The sequence below is a fragment of the Pelophylax lessonae genome, assembly GCF_965119305.1.
Source record: "Pelophylax lessonae genome assembly, chromosome: 5".
NCBI lineage: Eukaryota > Metazoa > Chordata > Amphibia > Anura > Ranidae > Pelophylax > Pelophylax lessonae.
The window spans coordinates 322,904,227-322,930,482 of NC_138772.1; the positions used below are offsets into that span (position 1 = coordinate 322,904,227).

Below are 26,256 nucleotides of genomic sequence, written 5' to 3' on the forward strand. Positions count from 1 at the left end.
GTGGCAGCTGCACTTTTTTTTTTTTTTTTCAGGCTAAGAACAATTCCAACAAAGTATAGAAAATACATGTTGATATAGCCTTTAGAGCAACCAAACCTTCCTTATTGTGTCTTACAAACGTGATTTTATATTTTTATGCAGTCTAGAGACAAAAAGAAAAAAAAAAAAAAAAAAAAAAACCTCTCTCTACTTTAATCACGGTTTAAAAAAAAAAAAAGTGTTTTATATATAAAAAGTTTAATTTTTTTTTTTTTTTATTATACAGGTCTTCTAAAGCACCAACAGTTTGTGCAGCGCTTTACAAAATAAAAGGGAGACAATACAGCAACAATACAAAAGGGTTAGGAGGGCCCTGCTCCTGCAAGCTTACAATCAATCGGAATAATTCTACCACTATTCCGTCTAAAAATGACACTAAAATTACAATTAGTTTACAAACCATTGCAAAGTTATTTACAAAGGAAAAAGTTTTGTTCATTGTGGTCCAAAAAAAAAATAAAAAATAATATATATATTATATATATTTAACCAAACAGAATTAAAAAAAAAAAATAATAATAATGAAAAGTTTGAATATTAATGGTTATAAAATAAGAAATAAACTAAAGAAATCAGCAAGATTTTTTCTCACCCACAGTATCTATGTTGTCACTCTAGGATACTCTGTTGGCCTAGACTACAAACAGGCTTTCCTATTTTTATCTTCCATTATATGAGGAGTGTTATCATTTCTAGTTCACAGATATCGGACTATTCATACCCCTTGAAATTTTTCACATTTTGTCATGTTACAACAAAAAATGTAAATGTATTTTATTGCGATGTTATGTGATAGACCAACACAAAGTGGCACATAACTAAGAGGAAGGAAAATTATTTTCAATATTTTTTGGAAAACAAATTATCTGAAAAGTGTGGCGTGCATTTGTATTCAGCCCCCTTTACTCTGATAACCCTAACTAAAATCTAGTAGTGGAACCAATTGCCTTCAGAGGTCACCTAATTAGTAAATAGAGCCCCCCTGTGTGTAATTTATTCTCAGTATAAATACAGTTCTGTGAAGCCTACAGAGACTTGTTAGCGAACCCTAGTAAACAAACAGCATCATAAAGGCCAAGGAAAACAGACAGGTCAGGGATAAAGTTGTTTAAAGCAGGGTTAGGTTATAAAAAAAATATCCCAATGGTTTGAATATCTCATGGAGCACTGTTCAAGCCATCATCTGAAAATGAAGAGTATGGCACAACTGCAAATCTACCAAGACATTAGAGGTGGGCATCTTCACTGGCCTCAAGATTCAATTACGATTATCATATCAACGATTCGATGATGCATCACGATTAACGCCCATGATTTAATTAAAAAAAAAATTCAAGCAGAACTCAATTTTTTTTTAAAAACACACAACACACTCCCTGCATGTAGCAAAGTCTAAACACAGCAGACAACAACTTAAAAAAGGAGCTCCAGGCTCCCCCTAAACACTACAGGAGAGGGTCAGAGACCGCAGACACACTACAGGAGAGGGTCAGAGACCGCAGACACACTACAGGAGACGGTCAGAGACCGCAGACACACTACAGGAGACGGTCAGAGACCGCAGACACACTACAGGAGACGGTCAGAGACCGCAGACACACTACAGGAGACGGTCATAGACCACAGACACACTACAGGAGACGGTCAGAGACCGCAGACACACTACAGGAGACGGTCAGAGACCGCAGACACACTACAGGAGACGGTCAGAGACCGCAGACACACTACAGGAGACGGTCATAGACCACAGACACAGTACAGGAGACGGTCAGAGATTGCAGACATGGTACAGGAGACAGTCTCCTGTACCATGTCTGCAATTTCTCACTGTCAGAGACTGCAGGCATGGTACAAGAGACGGCCAGCAGGTAAGTATGATATCTTTTTTATTTTATAGAAAAAAATAATACCCTTTAGTATCACTTTAACAAATCATTGGTGAGTATTTTGGCAGATCAATATTAAACTTTTTGGCCTAAAAGCAAAATGCTATGTGTGGCAGAAAACTAACACTGCACATCACCCTAAACACACCATCCCCACCATGAAACATGATGGTGGCAGCATCATGTTGTGGGGAAGCTTTTCTTCAGCAGGGACAGGGAAGCTGGTCAGAGTTGATGGAAAGATGGATGGAGCCAAATACAGGACAATCTTAGAAAACCTGTTAGTCTGCAAAAGACTTTATATTTTATATACACATGATTGACGCCTATTGAATGTATCGTGTCGTCTGAGGCTGGAATTCATCATAAGGGTCTTCCTCCAACCCCTCTTTATACGGTGGATCCGGAGAGTTATTTATCATCTTATCAGGCGAATGAATTTGCTGTTTCTGGTAAGCAGTTCATACATCTAGTGTTAATCCCTTTAGAGGAGCTACACATCTTTTGGATGCATTTGGACTACATATTTTTTTCATCTTCACATAATTTCTAACATTCAATATGGGACTTTACAAGGACTATTATATTTAATTCATACACAATCTCTTCATTTTTAGCGCAGCTTTTTTATATTATGTGTTATAATGGCCCAGTCAAAGTCCAGGCCTAAATTCAATTGAGAATATTTGGCAAGACTTGAAAATTTCTGTTCAGATGCTCTCCATTCAATCGGAAATCCCTCTTCCTTCATCTGTTGTCTAGAGCGGACTTCTCTCTTCTTGAAGAACCGGCCCTGAGCTGCTGTCATCAACCCCAGGTACTGGTCTCGACCCACGGACCAAGACTGCTATTTCTCTCCCACACCCATTTACATGCACATGGACTTTAAATCTCCCCTGTGCTCCCCCCTCCCCGTGTAAACAGCACTGTATCTCACTTTTCTGCTGTTTTTAATATTGACTATTTTTTATCATCATTCATGCTGCTATATGATAACCTATACCCTCAAGCGCCTATATACATCGGTCTTAATCTGAAAGAGCTTGAGCTACTTTGCAAAGAAGAATGGGCAAAATTGTCACTCTAGATGTGCAAAGTTGGTAGAGACATAACCAAAAAGACTTGCAACGAAAGGTGGTTCCATAAAGTAGTGACTCGGGGGGCTAAATACAAGTGCAGCCACACTTTCCAGATATTTGTAAAACATTTTGAAAACCATTTATCATTTTCTTTCCACTTCACATTTATGTGCCACTTTGTGTTGGTCTATCACATAAAATCCCAATAAAATACATTTACGTTTTTGGTTGTAAGATGACAAAATGTGGAAAACTTCAAGGGGAAATAAATACTTTCAAGCCACTGTATCTATCATACACACACGATAAAATAAGTATTGAACACTTCACAATTTTTCAAGGTATAAATAATAATTTTTCAAGGTACATCCCTAGATACATTTCTAATACCTAATTCCTAAAGGGTGCTATTGACATTAAGTTTTCTCCAAACAACCCATGCAATCCATACATACAAAGAAACCAACAAATACGTTCAGCAATTAAGTTATGTGTAATGAAATGGAATGGAATGACACAGGGAAAGAGTATTGAACGAGCCAACTGAAATTTATTGAATATGTCATACAAAATTCTTTGTTGGTAATGACCGCTTCAGGACACCTCCTGTATGGAGACACTATTCGCATGCATTGCTCAGGTGCGATTTTGGCCCAGTCTTATCTTGAAGGTTCCGTGGGCCTCTTCTATAAACTGTAATATTTAATTTTTTTCATAGATTTTCTATTGGCCTCTTCTATGAACTGTAATCTTTAATTATTTTCATAGATTTTCTATCGATTCAAGTCAGGTGATCGGCTGGGCCATTCTAGCAGCTTTATTTTCTCTTTTTTTTCTTTCTTTGAAACCAATTTAAAAAGTTTCCTTGGCTTTGTGTTTGGGATTGTCTTGCTGAAATGTCTTCTTTCATCTTCATCATCCTGGTAGATGGCAGCAGATTTTCATCCTTCCTTCAATGATATGAAGTTTGCCAGTATCGTATGCTGAAAAACAGCCCCACACCATGGTGTTCCCAACTCCAAATTGTGCAGTACCATTTGACCTCCAAACATGGTGTGTTTTATGGCATCCAAAGGGTTCAATTCTGGACTCATCTGACAAGACTATATTCTCCTGGTATTTCATAGGCTTATCTAAATGCTGTGCATCAAACGTTAAACAAGCTTCAACATGCTTTTTCTTCAGCAATGGAGTCTTGCGTGGTGAGCATGCATACAGGCCATGGTGCTTCAGTGCATTAATTATGGTTTTCCTTGAAACAATTTGTCAGGAACGCTCCCTGTGTGCACTGAAGTGTGCAGGCGCAAACCTCTTTTGCCCATTCAATGGTAAACAGGCATTCGTCAATGTGCACTCATATGCGCGACGGCTGTGACCCCGGCACGTAGGCGTACGCACATGAGCACACAATGACCTTTTTGGTTTTGGCGCCCAAACTGCCTATTTAAGGGTGGTGGGTTCATTTACATTTTGCTGTCTTCTCTGCAGCTTCTCCTGTGTTCCTGAACCCGAGACCTGTTTTATCCAGTTAGATTCCTGTTTAAACTCCTGGCTTGTCCCTCACCCCGCGGTACGTCCTGACCTCGGCTAGTTTGTGACCACTCTTCTGTCTTATCCTTGTCTGTTCATCTGCCACTGGATTCGAACCTGTTCACCTCCTGGCAAGGCAACCCAGAGGACCGTGACCTGGTGCTATACATGCAGCAAAATCCATCCTCACCATCAGAGGCTCTGGTGAAGACTGGTTGGCACTTAGATTCCGCACCTCGTGTTAGCCTGGTTAGCCTGTGTCTACTGCCTGGGTGACTCGTCTGTACTCCATTCCTCGGTGAGCTAGAGGCTACCCTCTGTATGTCAGGCTCGCCTCCGGAGTCCTGACACAATTGTACCTGCTAATTCCAGGTCTTTTTGAAACTTTCCACATGTGGGCCTTGGCTCTTGGACAACTCTTCTGAAAAAATTTATTTTCACTCCTCTGTCAGAAATCTTGCGAGGAGCACCTGGTTGTGGCCTATTTATGGTTAAATGATACTATTTCCACTTCCCGATTATGGCCCCAACAGTGCCCATTGGAACATTCAGAAGTTTAGAAATCCTTCTGTAACCAATGCCATCAGTATGTTTTGCAACAATAAGGTTGCGAAGGTCTTGAGAGAGCTCTTTGCTTTTACCCATCATGAGATGTTTCTTGTGTGACACCTTGGTAATGAGACACCTTTTTATAGGCCATTAGTGAAGTCTGAACCCGCTGATATTAACTTGCACTGACAAGGTGTAGGATTTCAGCTGGTGACTTGGCTTTCCATGCCTTTTTACACCTCCCATTCTTCATGTGCTCAATACTTTTTCCCTGTGTCATTCCATTTTATTACACATAACTTAATCTCTCATTTTGTTTTGTTGTATGTATAGATTGCATGGGTTGTTTCCAACATGTGGTAAAAATATATTATCAATATCACATACACAATGAGTTAGATAGATAGATAGATAGATAGATAGATAGATGGATAGATAGATGGATAGATAGATGGATAGATAGATGGATAGATAGATGGATAGATAGATGGATAGATAGATGGATAGATAGATGGATAGATAGATGGATAGATAGATGGATAGATAGATGGATAGATAGATGGATAGATCTCTTCTGTTTAGATCTTATCACTTTGTTATCTTAGGTAATAACGAGGATATAACAGAACAAACAGGCCAGCAGCAGAAAGGTAACAAATGCTCTGGTCCATGGGGCTGTACAGATGTGGGTTTACTACGAAGGAATTTAATGGTTGACCTTGTTAGAATTTTCTACTTGCAGCAACAAGTTACCACCAAATAAACAGGAAGCAGGAGAATCAGTCATATCAGAAAAGGAGACAGCAATAAAATATATGCCAATGTTGGGCTTTAAATGACGAGCATGTAAGTAAACAGTGCAAAGATCCTGTGCACACCCAACAAAGACCACCTACACAGTTTAGTGTATTATGGCATATAATCTGTAGGGACCACTGCATTCATTATTGCAAGACAGCGGGGAAACAGTGGGTTACTGTTAACTGGAAAAAAAAAGCAGCAATTTGTTGCAATAGCTTGTTAGCTGAGATGTTAACATATGGTCACATACAGTGTTTCTGCAGCAAAATATGCCTTCCCCTCTGCCCTGTGACATCATCTTGCAGCAGCAGCCTGAAGGAGGAATTTGCAGGGCATTTTTACAGTAATATTCTACAACAGTAATAATATTCTATTAGCCCTCTACCTACAGGACAGGCTTATACTGTTAACAGCCTACAGGCCAGCACAGGCTTAACAATAACCTTTGCCTGCTCTTGCCTACACCGATATTAGGGCAAGGTTGCGCTGTGAAGGGTGACAAAGCAGCAGGGATCTCCTTTATAAATTATCAGAAAAAACACTGGCAGCATGTTGTCTCCCCCCCCCCCCCCCCAATCAACCTGCTTTTTGATGCCCTAATAATTAGTAAAAGAGGCACACAAAAGAGTAAGAGGAGCAGTAATCCCATCTGTCAATGCTGGGACACACATTGGCATGTAGTCTCTTTATTTTCACATCAGCCTGCTCTTGACTGCTCCAATACTGAGGCCCAATTCACACCTGAGCATATAGTTTTCAGGCGTTTTTTTGGGCATTTTATCGGGTGTTTTTTGTAGGTATTTGGAGGCAGGTATTGACATCTAACAAAAACGCTTGTAATCTGCCAAAAAAGAAGCTTGTGTACTTTCTTGAGCTTCAGGCGACAAAACGCTCATATGTGAACAGGGGCCATTAAAATGAATGGGATTTTGCTTGTTGGGCGTTTTGAGACTTCAGAGATGAGCGTTTAACGAGCTGAAAAACGCTCAGGTGTGAACAGGACCTAAATTAAGAAAGCAAATAAAGACATGTCAATGTGCATCTGAGCTATGACAGAGAAAATTGTTCAGAGCACCTCTTTCACTTCGTTTTAGGGCAGAAGAGAAGACTGAAAAAAAAAAAAGTTAAAAATTTATGAGGAACATGAGTTCGGAGCTGGGTTGAGCTGACCAGCAGAATGAAGAGCTGGGTGGAGACAGGCAAGAAGAACCTTTATTTTTTTTCAAAAAATTTTCACAGTTCAGAAACCACACCAGAAATATGATGCGACGAGGGAACTGGTCACTGTGCAATACATAAAGCTATCTGCAAAGAGGCATTCTTCCCACTTGACCCCCAATGCAAGAATCATTCTTCCCACTTGACCCCCAATGCAAGGATCATTATTTCCACTGCCCCCCAATGTAACCAGCGTTCATACCACTGCCCCTCCCAATGTTAGGAGCATTATTCCCAGTGACCATCAGTGGTAGGGGGGCCCTTTAATCACTGATGACCACTCTATGGGAACCCTTCTTCCACTGACTACCTAAGTAACGAAGCACTTTAGCAGAATGTAGGAACAATACAAAATTTCACTTTCTGCTTTTCTTTCCTATCCATTATTATGGTTTAATATTATAAATTTCATTTTATTATATTTGTACAAATAATTTTTGCATATCACAAGTCGGATCAGTTAGGATGCTGATCCGACTTCAAATCATTATCAATGGGCTGAAGTTGGACCAAAGTAGTGCAGGAACCTTTTCCAAAGTCAGACCGACACAAGTCGGACCAGGTAAGATGGCTCTCATAGGGAATCATTGATTTATACATATCATGCGACATATGCTATCAAAGTCGGAGCGTATATTGCATCAGTGTGAACTGAGCCTAAAGGTTTCTTAAAAGGCAAATAACAAAAATGCTACTATAAAGTAAGAAAGGTATTGACACTAGCCATAAACATGCAAAACTATTTCCATATGAGGTAAAATACACAATGTATAAAAAATCAGTCAGAATATTTGTTATGTAAGATAATTAACAATTTCATAAAGAGGTTAGCAATGGCAGCCCCGTGTTTCTCTCATGACAGATGTACTTTTACATTGTTCCTAAACGGTCAGTCTTGTGTGAACAAAAGGGACTTTGGATTGAATGCCAATGTATTGACTTCAACTTTCTGAATCATGGACTTAGACCAAGCATAGAGATAAGGAAAGATGACTTTGCCCTCACTGTCATTTGCTGCAGGCATAGACATATTGAAGCCAAACACACCTAAGGAACTAACATTTTTAAAATAGAGTCAGAAATGGCAGTCCACATATTACTCAAGACATATGTTCTTTAAGGAAAACTAAACTGTTTAAAGAAGAGGAGCATTTTTTTGTATTGTTTAATGACCTGTTAATATGAATTTAATTAAATTCTATACACAGAATGCATACAATTAAAAAGCCTAACTCATGTGTTTCAACTCTTGCCAATTTCAGTAAATATAATTGAATAAAATGTTTCATCCAAGAAATAAAATGAAGATAATGGCCCAATTTAAGCATTATGACATTAATCCACAGAGTAATTCTTACCTTAAATACTGTTAAGCTTATCAAATTAGAATTTTCTTACCAAAGGCATGGTTCCCATAATCAATATTCAAGGTTGGTGAATTAATGCCTCCAGAAAATTGAGGATTTATTTCCTTTGAGGTATTAAAAAGGATTGCTCATCCCTAAAATTCCTATGACTAAATTCTCAGCAAAGAGATGATTTGTTCTACTCTTCCAAGGTTTTTTTTTTTTTTTTTTTTTTAAGAATAAGGTTTTATTGGATTTTGAGAAAATAAAGACATGTTGACTCGAAGGTCAACAAGAAATATAAGAAAAAGAAGGCACTTTGGTATGTATAACAAAAATCCACAGTGAAAGTCATGGTTGAACAGAAGTCAATTAATTGGTAGATCGACTTCTGTTCAACCGCTACGATCACATATTGATCAAAATTCAGCTGGTGCCTGATGAAGCTTGAGATGAGAGACACAGACAAAAAATGCACAATACAGACTAAAACTGAGATAAACTTTATTTTTTTATGGTTCCATGCTTGAGCCCAGGTTCAAACTGCTCAGACATGAAAGTTGCACGACTTACAAACCTACTTTGCCCTGCAACTTCAGTCTGACTTTTATCCGACAATGTGACTTCATGGCATTGAAGTCGTTTCAAAGTTGGACCAAAGTAGTGCAGGAACCTTTTCTAAAGTCAGGCAGACTTGCGTAGTATCAGTTAAAATGGCTCTCATAGGGAAACATTGAATTTCACATTTCATCCGACTTGTGTTCTCACAAGTCTGATCCCATGTCGCACCAGTGTGAACCGGGCCTGAAGGGCCATTTTAGATTTCTGCGACTGAGTGACAGCAGCCACTCCTATTGAATATTGTGGCTGAATTAAGATTATAATGGGGCAGACAGGGGTCAGCCCCTATTGGTGGGTGGAATGGGGAAAGATGGGGGGAGAGTTATGGCAGAGGATAAGAAGGTTCCCATATTACAAACAACCATTGGAAATGGTACTATTTGTACCAAAATTAAAAATATGCAAAATAAGTGTGCAAAATGGGACAATGATTTAAATCGGTTGTATACTGCCGAAAAAAAAAAAAAAAAAAAAACCTACAAGACAAAAAGGCATAATGAGCTAGTATGCATCGCATACTAGCTCATTATGAAGTACTTACCTTAAAAACAAAGCCCCGACACGGACGCAGGGACACTGCTGTGGGAGCTGTCATGCTCCCTCGGCGTCTCTTCCGGGTTCGGCGGCTCCGGCGCTGTGAGTGGCCAGAGCTGTGATGATGTCACTTTCCGGCAAGGAACTCTGAAGGTCCGCCGGACAGCGGCTGCATGCAGGGCAAATATCTCCTAAACCGTGCAGGTTTAGGAGATATTAATTGTACCTACAGGTAAGCCTTATTATAGGCTTTCCTGTACATAAAAGTAAAAAAAATTTGTATACTACGGATTTAAAGGGTTTGTTCACCAATGCCAAGCAAAACAGGTGAGTTGGAAGCTCTGGTGTACGAAGAGAACTATGACTTAATTGGTATTGCTGAATCTTGGCTTCATTCTTCACATGATTGGGCTATTAATATTCCTGGCTATGCTCTCTTTTGGAAAGACAGGGTAAAACGGAGGGGTGGTGGTGTTTGTCTCTATGTGAGAATTGATCTCAAAGTGAGTGTGAAAGATGACCTAGTTGATGGAGAGTGTTCTGAATCTGAAGCAGTACGGGTTGAAATGTACATGGGTGTGCGTAAAACAAAGATTATCATTGGAGTTTGTTATAGACCTCCCAGTATTAATGAGGAGGTGTAGACTCAGCTCCTGGGACAGATAGAAAGGGCTGCAAGGGCTGGGACAGTGTTAATAATGGGGGATTTTAACTACCCAGACATTGACTGGAGTAATGGCACTGCTGGAACAGTTAAACGGCAAAAATGTATAAACCTATTACAAGACAATTTTATGGTGCAGTTTATTGAGGCTCCCACTAGAAATGATGCTCTGTTGGACCTGGTAATCTCAAACCATCCAGAGCTTATTAACAATGTTCATAGAAAAGAACACCTGGGTAGCGGTGACCATAACATGATTTAATTTAATGTTAGCTGTAAGCAAAAAACGCATACAGGAAATACAAAAACACTTAACTTTAAGAGAGCAAATTTTCCAAGGATGAGGGCTGCTCTCCAGGATTTAGACTAAGAGGGAATATTGGCATCCATGAGAACAGAACAGAAATTGAATTTTTCAAAAAGACTTTATGCAAACTCACTACAAAGTAAATTCCCATGGGTACCAAGTTTAAAAGGCTAAAAATAAAACCTATGTGGCTCACGGCCAAAGTTATAAAAGCTATAGATAAAAAGAAAAGAGCTTGTAAAAAATATGTGAGGGAACACTATCATTGTTAAATTGTTACAAAGAATATAACAGAATATGTAAAAAGGAAATCGGGGACGCAAAAATTCAAAATGAACGACAGACTGCAAAGATAGTAGGACAAACCCCCAAAAAATTCTGCAAATATATTCACAGTAAAAAGGTTACGTCTGAGCATGTAGGCCCTTTACAAAATTATCAGGAGTGAGTGACTGGGGACAAAGAGAAGGCAAATGTATTAAATACTTTCTTCAGCTCTGTGCATACAAAGGAGCATGGGGGAGCTCATGACCATAATTAGGATGGTATTGACACAGCCCCAAATGATCCACAATGGCTCAAAAGTGATATGGTCCAGAAAGATTTAGACAGAATAAGGGTGGATAAAGCGCCTGGCATCCACCGACACATCCTAAAAGAATTGACCGCTGTAATTTCAAGCCTTTGTCTCTAATTTTTATGGACTCGTTAAGGACTGGAATAGTACCACTGGATTGGCGTAGGGCCAATGTGGTGCCTATATTTAAAAAGGGATCAAAGTCTTTGCCAAGTAACTATAGACCTGTTAGCTTAACTTCTATAGTCGGGAAGATATTGGAGAGTTTAATAAAAGACCACATAGAGGAGTTCTTGCCGGGAAAAAATATTTTAAGCAACAGACAGCATGGATTCATGAAAGACAGAAGTTGTCAAACAAACCGGATTTCTTTTTATGAAGTGGTAAGTAAAACCTTGGACAGAGGAGTGGCTGTGGATCAACGGCGGGTACAGGATTGTGAATGGTTGGGCTTTCAATACTGTTTTTTTTTTTTTTGTTAGTTGAACCAGATGGACTTGTGTCTTTTTTCAACCTGACTAACTATGTAACTATATTGAAAAAAAAAAAAAAGACTGCATGTATAAGGACAAGAAAAAAGTGATTACTTGTTTTATCATAAAGCCAGGGGTTACTTGTGTAACTGAAAACAAAATCAGAGTGCACAGTGCTGTGTAAAGAACTGGAGGAATGATTGTTAAACCGACATGTTTTTATTGTACATGTATTTGTACATATATTCTACAGGTTTTAATTTTGTATGGACGCAAATTGCACCGCAAAGTATCGGTACTCGGTATCAGTGAGTCCTTGACCGAAGGTATCGGTGCATCTCTAATTGCAACCGTTATAATAATCAGGGAGCTTTTCTATAGGTGTTGAACTGGGATTATATATATATATATATATATATTTCAAGAATAATGGAATGAAAGAATTTAGAATGAAACAACTGGCTCATTAAAAAAAAAAAAAAAAAAAAAAAAAAGGAGATATTTACCTTGGATAGGTCTCCTAGTGAATTCCATGCATCCCACTTTGCTTTGTTTACAAAGTCTAACATACCTGGCTTAGGAGCATTGCAAGCTCCCTGCGTTGCCTGCAGAAAAGACAAAAGACAAATATTTTACCACAGAAAAAGTGCTAATTGTAAAGTAGACAACAGATGTTAGAAAATAAATAAAACTGAGCCAAAGAGGAGTTTATAATTTAAAAAAAAAAAATGATCCTGCTAATAATGAACATCTAAGACAGACTTGTTGACTCATGGGGTTAGATTCAGTTGCACCAATGCACACTGGTAATCCAGTTGAGTCTAATTAATCTAAATAACATGACTGAAATTCTTGCTGCTAATGTTCTTTGACTTTACTATTTGATATACTCTGCTGTAATGACAAATTACCCATTACCGTGATTATATATTTATGAAATTAGCAGTTCGTGTACACAAACACTATCAATGAATTGTAAAGAATATGTTAACAATTCAGTGTGTAAGCTGCAAATCACTTTCCTTTTTTTCCTAAAGCCTCGTACACACTACTATTTTTTTTTCATTCAACTGACAGCTCAGGTCAGAGGCGCTGTACTAACAATCCAATTTTAGTACAGCAATCTCCCCTGCTGTGCTATTGTGTTCTGACCAGGGGAAGGCCCCCGCCACAGCACTCTGGTGAGCATTCTCGGCCAGGGAGCCAATCAGCAGACCTTTTTTGGTCATGCCCCTTGAACACAACGGCCGGTTTCTGTCGACCCGACTCCAGTACACACAGGCTGAAGGTCGGCCGGTTTCTATTGAACCGGCTGATGCTGCCTGATATTCAGCCTGTGTGCACTTGGCTTAAGCCATCACCTGTTCCAGAGGTAGGTAGAGTGTTCCTGACAAAGGTTCATATACAGTATGAGGTATGTCCTCGGGAAGTGGTGCCAATATCTTGGTCATCGCTGCAGCCATAATTTAGATTTTTTTTTTAGAGCAGGTTATTCTCTACATGGTAAAAGTGATTGAGAGCCTCCTGATCACTTTTACAGGCAGTGGAAGGGGTTCATCCCTTGTAATAGCAATACAATTCAATTATAAATATATAAAAAAGGTACAATGTAAAAAAATAAAAAATAAAATATGTATCCCCATCAAATGCAAATGTGCACAAAGTTCCTGTGTGCATATGTAAACGGTGATCGCATTTGTGAGGAATCACCACGAATGTCACCTCTGTAATTCTAAACTAGTTAACTGTGAAAACTTTGCATTGCCTATGGAGTTTTTTTTTTTTGGTACTGTAGTCTGTTGCCGTTTCACGGGCATACACAATTTTAAAGCATGACATGTTAGGTATCTATTTACTCATTGTAACATCTTTTATATTTTACCAAAAAATTGGATAGTTTATTGTGTGCAGTAAAATTTATTAAAGTCTATTTTTCCTGAAAATTTGCATTCTAAAAACGGCTGCACAAATATCGTGGGATGTAAAAACATAATTGCAACAACCATCACTTTATGCCTCTGCATAGAAAATATACAACGTTTGGGGGGGTTCTAAGTAATTTTCTAGGGGGGGATGCAGATTTTTCATGTGTATGAGAAATGTCAGAATTGGTCTGGTTTTGACGTGGTTAAAATAAAGGCCCTCCTTTCCTTTTTCCACTTATCTTTGTCATTAGCCAAGATCCATTTCCAAACTACAGTCACTAGCAGTAAAGGACAGCCTGTTGAGGACTGGGGAATGAAAGACTCCAGGGCTTGAGCAAGAAAAAAGTTAAAACAAATCCATCCCTGTGTGCAACGTGTAGGCTGCTTTTAACATGCAACACTATTTTTATTAAATAAACTATGTGTGATCATCATAAAAATGAAGTTAGTGTCTGTAAATCCTATATAAAACATATAGAAACACACCCAGTACTGCCCAGGCCAATTTTCAGCGCTGATGCTTTTTGAATAACTGCGCGGTCATGTAACACTGTACCCGTATTACATTTTTATCATTTTTTTGAGACAAAGAGCTTTCTTTTGGCGGGATTAAATTTTGCTAAACAAAGGTTTTATTTTAGTTAGTTATAAAAGTTTGCAAAAAAGTAATTTTTCTTTTTCACTGATGTGCACTAATGAGGCTGCACTGATAATCAGTGGATCCATGGACACCCTCCCAGAACTGGACGACCGCTGTAGTGCGATCGGCAAGTAGTTACTAGGACTACATATATTTTATTTAATACAAATAGCGCTGCATATTTTGTTTTCCGTTTTGCACTGTGTATAACATGTCCAAGCTGCTTTGTATTTAAAGTCTTTAGCACAGCTCTATTTTTGTACACATGTAGGCTGCCATTGATGAATATTCAAGCTGCGAATGCTTGGCATCTGGCTGTCTTGTTGATCCTCTGCCTTCAACATTCAGTTCCGGTTCACACTTCAGCGACGTCAGAAATTGCATATAATTCGCACTGCTCTGCAAATCACGTGATGTCTGTGCGATGCAGGGTCAGCCATACAGATTTTATGGCTGAATTTGCATCGTATTCGAACCAAAGTCACGCAGGACCCTTTTTTTGGTCCGCACCAGAATCAGAACGCATGGGTATTCACACCTAAGCGATCCAATTCCTGTTCGAATTGACAGTTTGCACTGTGATAAGTGAACTAACCTGGGGGTGTCATTAATTTTGTATTGACACTCCCAGCAGTTCGCACATGGCAGTGTGAACTGCCTGCGCGTCGGGTATGATGCGGGAACCCGCAGTGGATTTGCAGGGTTCCTGCATCGCACCAATGTGAAGCGGCACTCAGATTCTCAATTGGAGAACAAATATGCAGATGAGGTCTTCTGATGTTACTCTGATTTTGTTGATATGGATACTTTTTCTCCAGTTCTGCAACTCAAAACAGCACACTAGAATTTTCTGAAGGAAGTCACCAATGGCAGCTTCGTATTACGCTTTGAAAAATGGGTTGGCTTAAAATTAGTTGGTGGGGGAGTTCCAGATTTTCTGAAAAGTATAATGGCCTGTGCAGGCTGTAAGACAATTGGGTGTCAGGAAACCAGGAGAGGTAAAGACTCAGGGTCTCCATGTGCTGTTCTAAAAAAAATGCTTTACCCTATATAACCTGTAATGCCAAAAATGACCAGTATAGTCACACCAAGTTAAACAACAAAATGCTGCTTTACTTTTGTACCAAAATCAAATGCAACTAAGCTTTTTCAACACCTAAAAACATGTAACATTTACCAACCTGTTTGAATAAAGCATACAACTTTAGTTTGGCCTCATTGCCAGGGTCTTTTTTTAATGTTTTCAAGTCATTCTGTGCTTTTTCAAAGTCTTCCTGGCTTGCTTGCATATTTCGTGCTGAAGTGTGGACACCAAGGGCTGCAACACTCCTCGACTTACTGAACAAGGTGTGATGAAATCAAAGATCAAAGGTTACAAAGCAATTCAAAACAGCACAAATCTGTGCAGGTGAATACATATATTATATAATTGGTCACGAGATTCTGAGATCCAACCCTAAAGAATTATTCCAGGTGACAAGTACATGAATTTAAATCAATTTACAGAATGCTACCACCAAAAGGACACATTCATAATATAAGAAACTAAACTCAATCGTCTTTTTTTTCTTCTTTTTTTAATTGCTTTTTCCATTATCCCTTGCACCCATATCCAAAGATCTTGGATTCTTTTGCAGCAACCTCCCTCCTTGCAGGACACCAAGGCTCCTTTCACATGGGCTTTCCGATGCGGTCCGCCTGTCAGATTTTTGGGGTGAACCAGATCCGATGCTCCATGCAGCCCTATGGAGCGGCGAATGTCAGCGGAGACATGTCCGCTGACACCCGCTGCTATCTGATCCGATCCTGTCCATGAAATCCAGATGGGTAAGATTGGATGAAAACGGACAGGCTGTCCGTTCTCATGCAATCTCCCCTCTCATAGAGGAGAGTGGGGCTCTGACAGCTCCATCTCTGCACACAGAGCTGTCATCTGCCTGCTCAGCCGGGGTCTGTGGATCGATCCCTGCTGAGTAAAAACGGACTCCGTCGGGCGCACCGCCCGTGTGAAAGGAGCCTAATGTGGACAAATCAGGACTGTGAATCATTTCTCAATGGCCATACATAATCTTCAAGAGTGCATAAAAGGCATGCAGGATTACAGTGCCTGCTGATGAGGAATCCCTAGCCTGTATAATATAAAGGCAGGGGTGTCAAACTCAATTTTATTGTGGAACACATCAGTATTATGGTCGCCTTCAAAGGGCCGGTTGTATCTGTAAGACTAGATGGCCAGAGCACCCCACTCTCCCTTACATCAGATGTGAAGAGCCTCCCCTGTATGGGAAGGATTTGGCCCGCGGGCCTTGTGTTTGACACATATGATCTAATGCTTTAGATTATGTGTTTGGAGGTTACCACTGGTTATAGAATTATACACACACAGGCGTGGCCTGGCTTGAGAAAGAAATCATAAGACAAGAGAAAACAAGTCCTGGACAGACAGGCTATGTTCCGTACATTTACTTTGGTGGTGAATTGACTGGAGCTTTAAAGACAATATCTAGTTGAAATGTATTTTTCTTTAGTTTTTTATAGCTTCGAAAGGGTTATGCAGAATTTCACTTTCGGTCTTGATAGAGCATGTTAGTAGCCAAAATGTGAGAGGACACAGATAGCAATAAAAACACTTATAATGAACATAAATCAGTATCTAAGCTACAATACACATAAAATTACTATATGTGCCAATAAATACATTAATAAAGGATTCATAAACTTTAGTAGTCCCAAATCAATAAATCCAATAGCAAAGTGAATGTCCCAGTGAGCGTTCGGAGTTTGAATCAAAAACACAGCGTGAAGGTGCAAATGGAACACATAGGTGCTGATTCTCAGTTAGGCAAGGAAGGAAGAGGCTTCATAGTGTAATATGCTAAAAACAATTACAGTGCCTTGCGAAAGTATTCGGCCCCCTTGAACTTTGCAACCTTTTGCCACATTTCAGGCTTCAAATATAAAGATATAAAACTGTAATATTTTGTGAAGAATCAACAACAAGTGGGACACAATCATGAAGTGGAACGAAATTTATTGGATATTTCAAACTTTTTTAACAAATAAAAAACTGAAAAATTGGGCGTGCAAAATTATTCAGCCCCTTTACTTTCAGTGCAGCAAACTCTCTCCAGAAGTTCAGTGAGGATCTCTGAATGATCCAATGTTGACCTAAATGACTAATGATGATAAATAGAATCCACCTGTGTGTAATCAAGTCTCCCTATAAATAAGCACAAAATTTGGGGGAGCATACCCATGTATTTCTAAAGCTGGTGCAGCTATGAACCAAAAGACATGTGTATTAAAAAAGAATAGCGCACACATAAATGCACCTGCACTGTGATAGTCTCAGAGGTCCGTTTAAAGCGCTGAGAGCATCATGAAGAACAAGGAACACACCAGGCAGGTCCGAGATACTGTTGTGGAGAAGTTTAAAGCTGGATTTGGATACAAAAAGATTTCCCAAGCTTTAAACATCCCAAGGAGCACTGTGCAAGCGGTAATATTGAAATGGAAGGAGTATCAGACCACTGCAAATCTACAAAAACCTGGCCGACTAAGGATGCTATTAAAGTTCATGTTCGTGTAACGGCAGGAGTCCCAATACTTTTGACAATATAGTGTATATTAGGGTGGTCTGTAATGTTGCGCATTACATTTAAAAGTATTTATGTTGGGAACATTTTTTTTTTTTTTTTATTATTTCAGCAGGTGTTGGATGGATAACACTTAAGTGTGTGTGTATATAATCTATATATATATATATATATATATATATATATATATGCAGTAAGCAAAAAATGACAGTAATGTGGATCTTTAAGGCAATGTAACTAATGTAATTGTTTTATCTACAAAATGACAGTGAACTCGGAAAACATTTACAGTATAAAAATTATGCACGACAGCTGTGACGTGAGTCACTTTGGTTGGGGGGCTTGTGGAACCCAGATTGCTTTAGGGAGGTTGGGAGACTCCTTGTCCAGTTTCCCCAGTCCTTCCTATGTGTAAGTCACCCTGTGTCCATTAGGGGCACAGGGTGACCAAGAACCCCAGTCAGGTCTGCCCTGCACTAATCAGACTCTTGCTAGTGGGGTGGGGGTTTGTTGTTGTTGAATATCTGCATTCCATTGTTCTATTGTTCCTGTTTGCCTTGAATAAGCTTATTATGGGATGTGTATGTTTGTGTTTATTGGGGGGAGGGGTTGTCCCAGAAGTGTATATCTTTGTGCTTTGTGTTTGAATAAACAGTTTGATTCTGGTTTCACTCCAAAACTTGTACTGTCTAGTTCTTGGGGTAACTATAGCCAGATTCATGGATCCCGAGTTCCAGAGTTTAGGAAGCAGGTTACTGGCGGAGATACCCAGTCGGTGGTGTCCGGATTCCGTCCCATTGGTGGCAAGCGGTGGGACGCTTCCTGCAGTCAGGGACATCCAAACCTCCACCGGGATCCAAGATCAGGATAGCAGACTTTGGTCGACCCAACGGAGATATGGACCTGACATCAGAGTTAGAGGGGGTGCTGCGGATCGCCCTTTAACCACTTAAGCCCCAGAAGATTTTACCCCCTTCCTGACCAGGGTTTTTTTTGCGATTTTTTACTGCGTGAATTTAACGGACAATTGCGCGGTTGTGCGACGATGTACCTAAAAGAATTTGACGTCCTTTTTTTCCCCACAAACTGAGCTTTCATTTGGTGGTATTTGATCAAGGGTTAAGTGTGTCCCTAGGGGTGTGCTTTTTACTGTGATTGGACATGGCTACTAGTGTAGGAACAGTGATCAACGGTCCTATATAGTAGAACCATATGATCACCATTCCTACACAGGGGAGAATGACAGGCGGCTTGTTTACATTAGTCGCCTGCCTTTCTCCCTCTCCACCGACGATCGCCGAGTGAGGTCACACGCACGGACTTCCTAGGGAACGAGCCGTGGCAGGCGCCCGCTATTGGCTCACAAGGAAGTGACAGGCTAGTGACGTATATATATGTCACTTTGCCTGGCCGGGGCTGATTTTTACTTTTTGTGCTATAAACAAAAAAACAGCGTAAATTTTGCAAAAATAACAATATTTTTCACATTTTTTTATATGAAATTCCCCCAAAAAAATTTAAAAATCAAAAGTTTTTAACATTTTTGGCCAATTTGTTTTCTGCTACATAGGTTTGGCAAAAAAAAAAAAAAAGAAAAATTTGCAAAAAGCGTATTTTGATTGGTTTGCGCAAAAGTTATTGCGTTTACTAACTAAGGGAAAGATTTCTGTCATTTTTGGTGTTTTTTTTTAACGCGTAATGGCGGAGATTTGCGATATTTTTTGCGGGACTGCGACATTGCGCGGACAGATCGGACCCTTGACTTGACATTTTTGGGGTTACCAGTGACATTACTACAGTAATCAGTGCTATACATATGCACTGTTACTGCAAAATGACACTGGCAGGGAAGGGGTTAACTTTATTGGGGAAGGAGGGGTTAAGTGTGTCCCTAGGGGTGTGCTTTTTACTGTGATTGGACATGGCTACTAGTGTAGGAACAGTGATCAACGGTCCTATATAGTAGAACCGTATGATCACCATTCCTACACAGGGGAGACTGACAGGCGGCTTGTTTACATTAGCCGCCTGCCTTTCTCCCTCTCCACCGACGATCGCCGAGTGAGGTCACACGCACGGACTTCCTAGGGAACGAGCCGTGGCGGGCGGGCGCGCACTCGCCCGCTATTGGCTCACAAGGAAGTGACAGGCTAGTGACGTATATATATGTCACTTTGCCTGGCCGGGGCTGACCGCCGCCGTATATAGTCGTGCGGCGGTCGGCAACCGGTTAAGTATACCCCAGGACGGTATCTGCGGATCAATACCTGGAGCTCAGGCAGCACATTTGGATGGAGCTCTGGCTTGGAGCCCTCCAGTTTTCTGGTATATACCAGGAAAAAGTGCTTTCCAACCCCAGGGCAACGGGCCAGTGAACAACAGGAGTTGTGGATGGCATTCCTGGGAGAGCGGCCCCAGGAGCAATGTGTATCCGAGTTGGACAGGCCGGTCTAGCAGGAGATAGAGCTGGACAATCAGTATCGGGCTCTGCAATGGCACGCAGAGCAGAAATATTTAGGAGAGACATCAGGATGCTCTCCGGAGGGATATGACTTTGGTGGCCCTGGATTGCTGTGGGAGAGCCTTACAGATGCGTTTGTGTTTGGTGATGAAGGGGAACCTACCCTTGAGGACCTGTGAGAACACAGAGAGGCTATGCTCCATCTCACAGGGATCTCAGAGCTTGAACCTGATCTAGAACACTTGCTGTTCTTTCCTTAGCATCTGGAAAGGGCATACAGGAAACTGCTAGAACACGTTCAGCAGCATGCCTTAGAGTCGGCAGTGGAAACTCCGGAGATTGCTGTTCCCAAAGCTGAAGTGCTGACAACAGGGCAGAGCTCTGCTAGCCTCTGCCCAGCACCAGTAACATCTTCTGGATTCCACAGACAGGAGATGGTGAATTTCGATATGAGCCTCCTGCAGAAGAGCTGACTTCAGTGCATGGCGCTGTGGACCCCTACATACAACAATCGGCAGCCCTGAAGGATTTGTGCAAGGCCACCGATGTTTCACTTTACTGCCCAGTGGAAAAGCCAGCATCTGGGCAGAACGCTACTGGCCTCTGCCCTCAACCATCACCTTTGCAGGAGCTCCAGGGTGAGAATGCGATCGGCACTTCACAACAGCAAAAGGAGCCGATATCAGTGGATGGAACTTCCAAAATCGGGGACAGTGACAGTCCCTCAAAGTCAGGGACAGTCCCTCAAAAATCAGGGACAGCTCCTCAAAAATCAGGGACAGCTCCTCAAAAATCAGGGACAGCTCCTCAAAAATCAGGGACAGCTCCTCAAAAATCAGGGACAGCTCCTCAGAAATCATGGAGAGTTGGGAGCTATGTATATGTATTAAGTAGTGTTTATGATCCTGTAACCTTTCACCTGCCAGCCATCTGTATGAAGTGTGACCTGTCATTCACACAAGGACTAGCAAAGGTCACACTCCTGATCCAGGCTAGGGAAAGCCTACAAGTCTTTATACAGGATACAATACAATGTCAGTAGATCTCAGTGTGTTCTGATACCGAAGTACAATGAAATCAATGTGATAATAATATCAATGCATTTTCTACCCAGTCACTTCCTACTTCTGCATGACCCCCAGACAGCACAATACATGACATTGCACGTACAGAGGACGCTCACCTCATTGCTTTATACAGTGTGAGCCGCCCGGAGCCCGCTACATTCAATAACGAAGCAGCCATAGATAGATAGCCAACGCTTCAGGAGTTCGGTATAAAATGAGTGCCAAGCTGCAACCCCGCCTCTTCCCCTCCGGCTCCCACTCGGCACTCACATACCATGCTTCCATGCGAGATGTAAAGCGCTTTCTGATTGGATAATGCACTGGCCGAACTATGTCCCTTGGTGAATAATATATATTGGGAGCTAGCTCCCTCTGCTGGCAAAACTAGCGTTCTGCATTTCTTCACACCTCTATAAACAGCTGTCGGTCAAAGAATCTGAATGTATTAAAATTCCAATAAAAATTTTATAAGAAAGAATCTGAATATATTTAATGAAGGTGTGCTAATCATTATTGGTTCGTGTACACATCGAATTCGTTATTACATTGTACCACATATTCTATAAATACAGTAATATGTAGCAAATCAATTGAAAAAAGGTATTATTAAACCCTCAGCAGTTCTGAAGTAGGACTATAGGCAAAACATTTTTCCTGGGGCCTCCATGGCAGTCATAGTTGCCAACATTCTAAAACATTTTTTTAGGGACACTTTTTTTTCTGTAAGCGGAGTATTATTTTAATTAGGGGTGGGGCATCCATTTGTAGGCGTGGTCTAGCTGTATCGAAACAATGTGGCGAACGTAATGAGCCGCAGGCAAAATGGGCGTGGTTTAAACTATGCTAAGGGGGTGTGGTTAAATAGAGTCTGAGATGAGAGGAATGGAGGGAGAAGGAAGAGAGGGATGGACAGGGGTGGCCCAAGACATTGTGTTGCCTGGGTCCAAGAATGAGATGCTGCCCCCCAACCCCCTTAAAAAAAAAAAAAATCACGCCCTCCAAAAGGCCCCCCGCATCCATTATTATATATCATGATAATTAAAACTAATATTACATTTATCAGGCATGCAACAGCTCCTTGTCTGTATGCAAAATCATATGACATACCATTAGGTTCAATTCCAAACCACAAACTCCAGCTTTATTTTGTTTGTGTAAATGTCTGACGTCATTGTGCACACCACAATCATGCGAGGGACGTTCCTCGGAGGACACGCTCTGCCTCCTCATACTCATCAGTTTGCACTACAGACGGCAGTATGAGATGAGGAAATGCCGTCCGTATGCGCCGCATACTGATGACACGAAAAACTGCTGGAAAAAAATATATTGGGCGTTCATTTGCTGCCCCTCTCAAAGTGCTGCCTGGGTCCAATGGACCCAGTGGGACCCATGGTAGAGCCGGCCCTGGGGAGAGAGGGAGAGAGAGAAAGAAAGAGAGATAGAGGGATGGAGGGATAGAGAAAGAAAAAAAAGATAGGGAGGGAAGGAGAGAGAAGGAAAGAAAGAGGAATGGATGGTCAGAGAGTGTGCGGACATAATGCAGGAGATGGTCAGAGAGTGTGCAGACATGATATTGGAGATGGTCAGAGAGTGTGCGGACATGATACAGGAGATGGTCAGAGAGTGTGCGGACATGATATTGGAGATGGTCAGAGAGTGTGCAGACATGGTACAGGAGATGGTCAGAGAGTGTACAGACATGATACAGGAGATGGTCAGAGAGTGTGCGGACATGATATTGGAGATGGTCAGAGAGTGTGCAGACATGATACAGGAGATGGTCAGAGAGTGTGCAGACATGATACAGGAGATGGTCAGAGAGTGTGCAGACATGGTACAGGAGATGGTCAGAGAGTGTGCAGACATGATACAGGAGATGGTCAGAGAGTGTGCAGACATGATACAGGAGATGGTCAGAGAGTGTACGGACGTGATACAGGAGATGGTCAGAGAGTGTGTGGATATGATACAGGAGATGGTCAGAGAGTGTGCGGACATGATACAGGAGATGGTCAGAGAGTGTGCAGACATGATACAGGAGATGGTCAGAGAGTGTGCGGACATGATACAGGAGATGGTCAGAGAGTGTGCAGACATGATACAGGAGATGGTCAGAGAGTGTGCGGACATGATACAGGAGATGGTCAGAGAGTGTACGGACGTGATACAGGAGATGATACTGATGACACGATAAATTGCTGGAAAAAAATCTTGGGCGTTAATTTGCTGCCCCTCTCAACGTGCTGACTGGGTCCATTGGACCCAGTGGGACCCATGGTAGAGCCGGCCCTGGGGATGGAGGGAGAGAGAGAAAGAAAGAGAGATAGAGGGATAGAGAAAGAAAAACAGATAGGGAGGGAAGGAGAGAGAAGGAAAGAAAGAGGAATGGATGGTCAGAGAGTGTGCGGACATAATGCAGGAGATGGTCAGAGAGTGTGCGCAGACACGATACAGGAGATGGTCAGAGAGTGTGCGCAGACATGATACAGGAGATGGTCAGAGAGTGTGCGCAGACATGATACAGGAGATGGTCAGAGAGTGTGCAGACATGATACAGGAGATGGTCAGAGAGTGTGCAGACATGGTACAGGAGATGGTCAGAGAGTGTGCAGACATGGTACAGGAGATGGTCAGAGTGTGCGCAGACATAATACAGGAGATGGTCAGAGAGTGTGCGGACATAATGCGGGAGATGGTCAGAGAGTGTGCGCAGACATGATACAGGAGATGGTCAGAGAGTGTGCAGACATGATACAGGAGATGGTCAGAGTGTGCGCAGACATGATACAGGAGATGGTCAGAGAGTGTGAGGACATGATACAGTAGATGGTCAAAGAGTGTGTGGACATGATAAAGGAGATGGTAAGAGAGTGTGCGGACATGATACAGGAGATGGTCAGAAAGCGTTCGGACATGATACAGGAGATGGTCAGAGAGTGTGCGGACATAATGCAGGAGATGGTGAGAGAGTGTGCAGACATGATACAGGAGATGGTCAGAGAGTGTGAGGACATGATACAGGAGATGGTCAGAGAGTGTGCAGACATGCTACAGGAGATGGTCATAGAGTGTGCGGACATAATGCAGGAGATGGTCAGAGAGTGTGCAGACATGATACAGGAGATGGTAAGAGAGTGTGAGGACATGATACAGGAGATGGTCAGAGAGTGTGCAGACATGCTACAGGAGATGGTCAGAGAGTGTGCAGACATGGTACAGGAGATGGTCAGAGTGTGCGCAGACATGATACAGGAGATGGTCATAGAGTGTGCGGACATAATGCAGGAGATGGTCAGAAAGTGTGCGCAGACATGATACAGGAGATGGTCAGAGAGTGTGCGCAGACATGATACAGGAGATGGTCAGATAGTGTGCAGACATGATACAGGAGATGGTCAGAGAGTGAACGGACGTGATACAGGAGATGGTCAGAGAGTGTGTGGATATGATACAGGAGATGGTCAGAGAGTGTGCGGACATGATATAGGAGATGGTCAGAGAGTGTGCAGACATGATACAGGAGATGGTCAGAGAGTGTGCAGACATGATACAGGAGATGGTCAGAGAGTGTGCGGACATGATACAGGAGATGGTCAGAGAGTGTACGGACGTGATACAGGAGATGATACTGATGACATGATAAATTTCTGGAAAAAAATCTTGGGCGTTAATTTGCTGCCCCTCTCAACGTGCTTACTGGGTCCATTGGACCCAGTGGGACCCATGGTAGAGCCGGCCCTGGGGATGGAGGGAGAGAGAGAAAGAAAGAGAGATAGAGGGATAGAGGGATAGAGCGATAGAGAAAGAAAAAAGATAGGGAGGGAAGGAGAGAGAAGGAAAGAAAGAGGAATGGATGGTCAGAGAGTGTGCGCACATAATGCAGGAGATGGTCAGAGAGTGTTCGCAGACATGATACAGGAGATGGTCAGAGAGTGTGCGCAGACATGATATAGGAGATGGTAAGAGAGTGTGCGCTGACATGATACAGGAGATGGTCAGAGAGTGTGCAGACATGATAAAGGAGAAGGTCAGAGAGTGTGCAGACATGGTACAGGAGATGGTCAGAGAGTGTGCAGACATGGTACAGGAGATGGTCAGAGTGTGCGCAGACATGATACAGGAGATGGTCAGAGAGTGTGCGGACATAATGCGGGAGATGGTCAGAGAGTGTGCGCAGACATCATACAGGAGATGGTCAGAGAGTGTGCAGACATGATACAGGAGATGGTCAGAGAGTGTGCAGACATGGTACAGGAGATGGTCAGAGTGTGCGCAGACATGATACAGGAGATGGTCATAGAGTGTGCGGACATAATGCAGGAGATGGTCAGAGAGTGTGCAGACATGATACAGGAGATGGTCAGAGAGTGTGAGGACATGATACAGGAGATGGTCAGAGAGTGTGCAGACATGGTACAGGAGATGGTCAGAGAGTGTGCAGACATGGTACAGGAGATGGTCAGAGTGTGCGCAGACATGATACAGGAGATGGTCATAGAGTATGCGGACATAATGCAGGCGATGGTCAGAGAGTGTGCGCAGACATGATACAGGAGATGGTCAGATAGTGTGCAGACATGATACAGGAGATGGTCAGAGAGTGTACGGACGTGATACAGGAGATGGTCAGAGAGTGTGTGGATATGATACAGGAGATGGTCAGAGAGTGTGCGGACATGATAGAGATGGTCAGAGAGTGTGCAGACATGATACAGGAGATGGTCAGAGAGTGTGCAGACATGATACAGGAGATGGTCAGAGAGTGTGCGCAGACATGATACAGGAGATGGTCAGAGAGTGTGCAGACATGATACAGGAGATGGTCAGAGAGTGTACATAAGTGATAAAGGAGATGGTCAGAGAGTGTGAGGATATGATACAGGAGATGGTCAGAGAGTGTGCGGACATGATACAGGAGATGGTCAGAGAGTGTGCGGACA

At 41.8% G+C, this 26,256-nt stretch overlaps 1 protein-coding gene across 1 annotated transcript in view; it reads right to left on the reverse strand.

The window, feature by feature from the left end:
- Positions 1-21,590, reverse strand: part of ECI2 (enoyl-CoA delta isomerase 2) — a 111,581-nt gene extending 89,991 nt beyond the window's left edge. Inside the window, exons 1-3 of the mRNA XM_082258953.1 lie at positions 21,430-21,590; positions 15,371-15,527; positions 12,131-12,229 (exon numbers count right to left, since the gene is read on the reverse strand). Coding sequence (XP_082115079.1) covers positions 12,131-12,229; positions 15,371-15,527; positions 21,430-21,491 — 318 coding nt within the window. The 5' untranslated portion in view covers positions 21,492-21,590. The remainder of the gene's footprint in view (positions 1-12,130; positions 12,230-15,370; positions 15,528-21,429) is intronic.
- Positions 21,591-26,256: the final 4,666 nt, after the last annotated feature.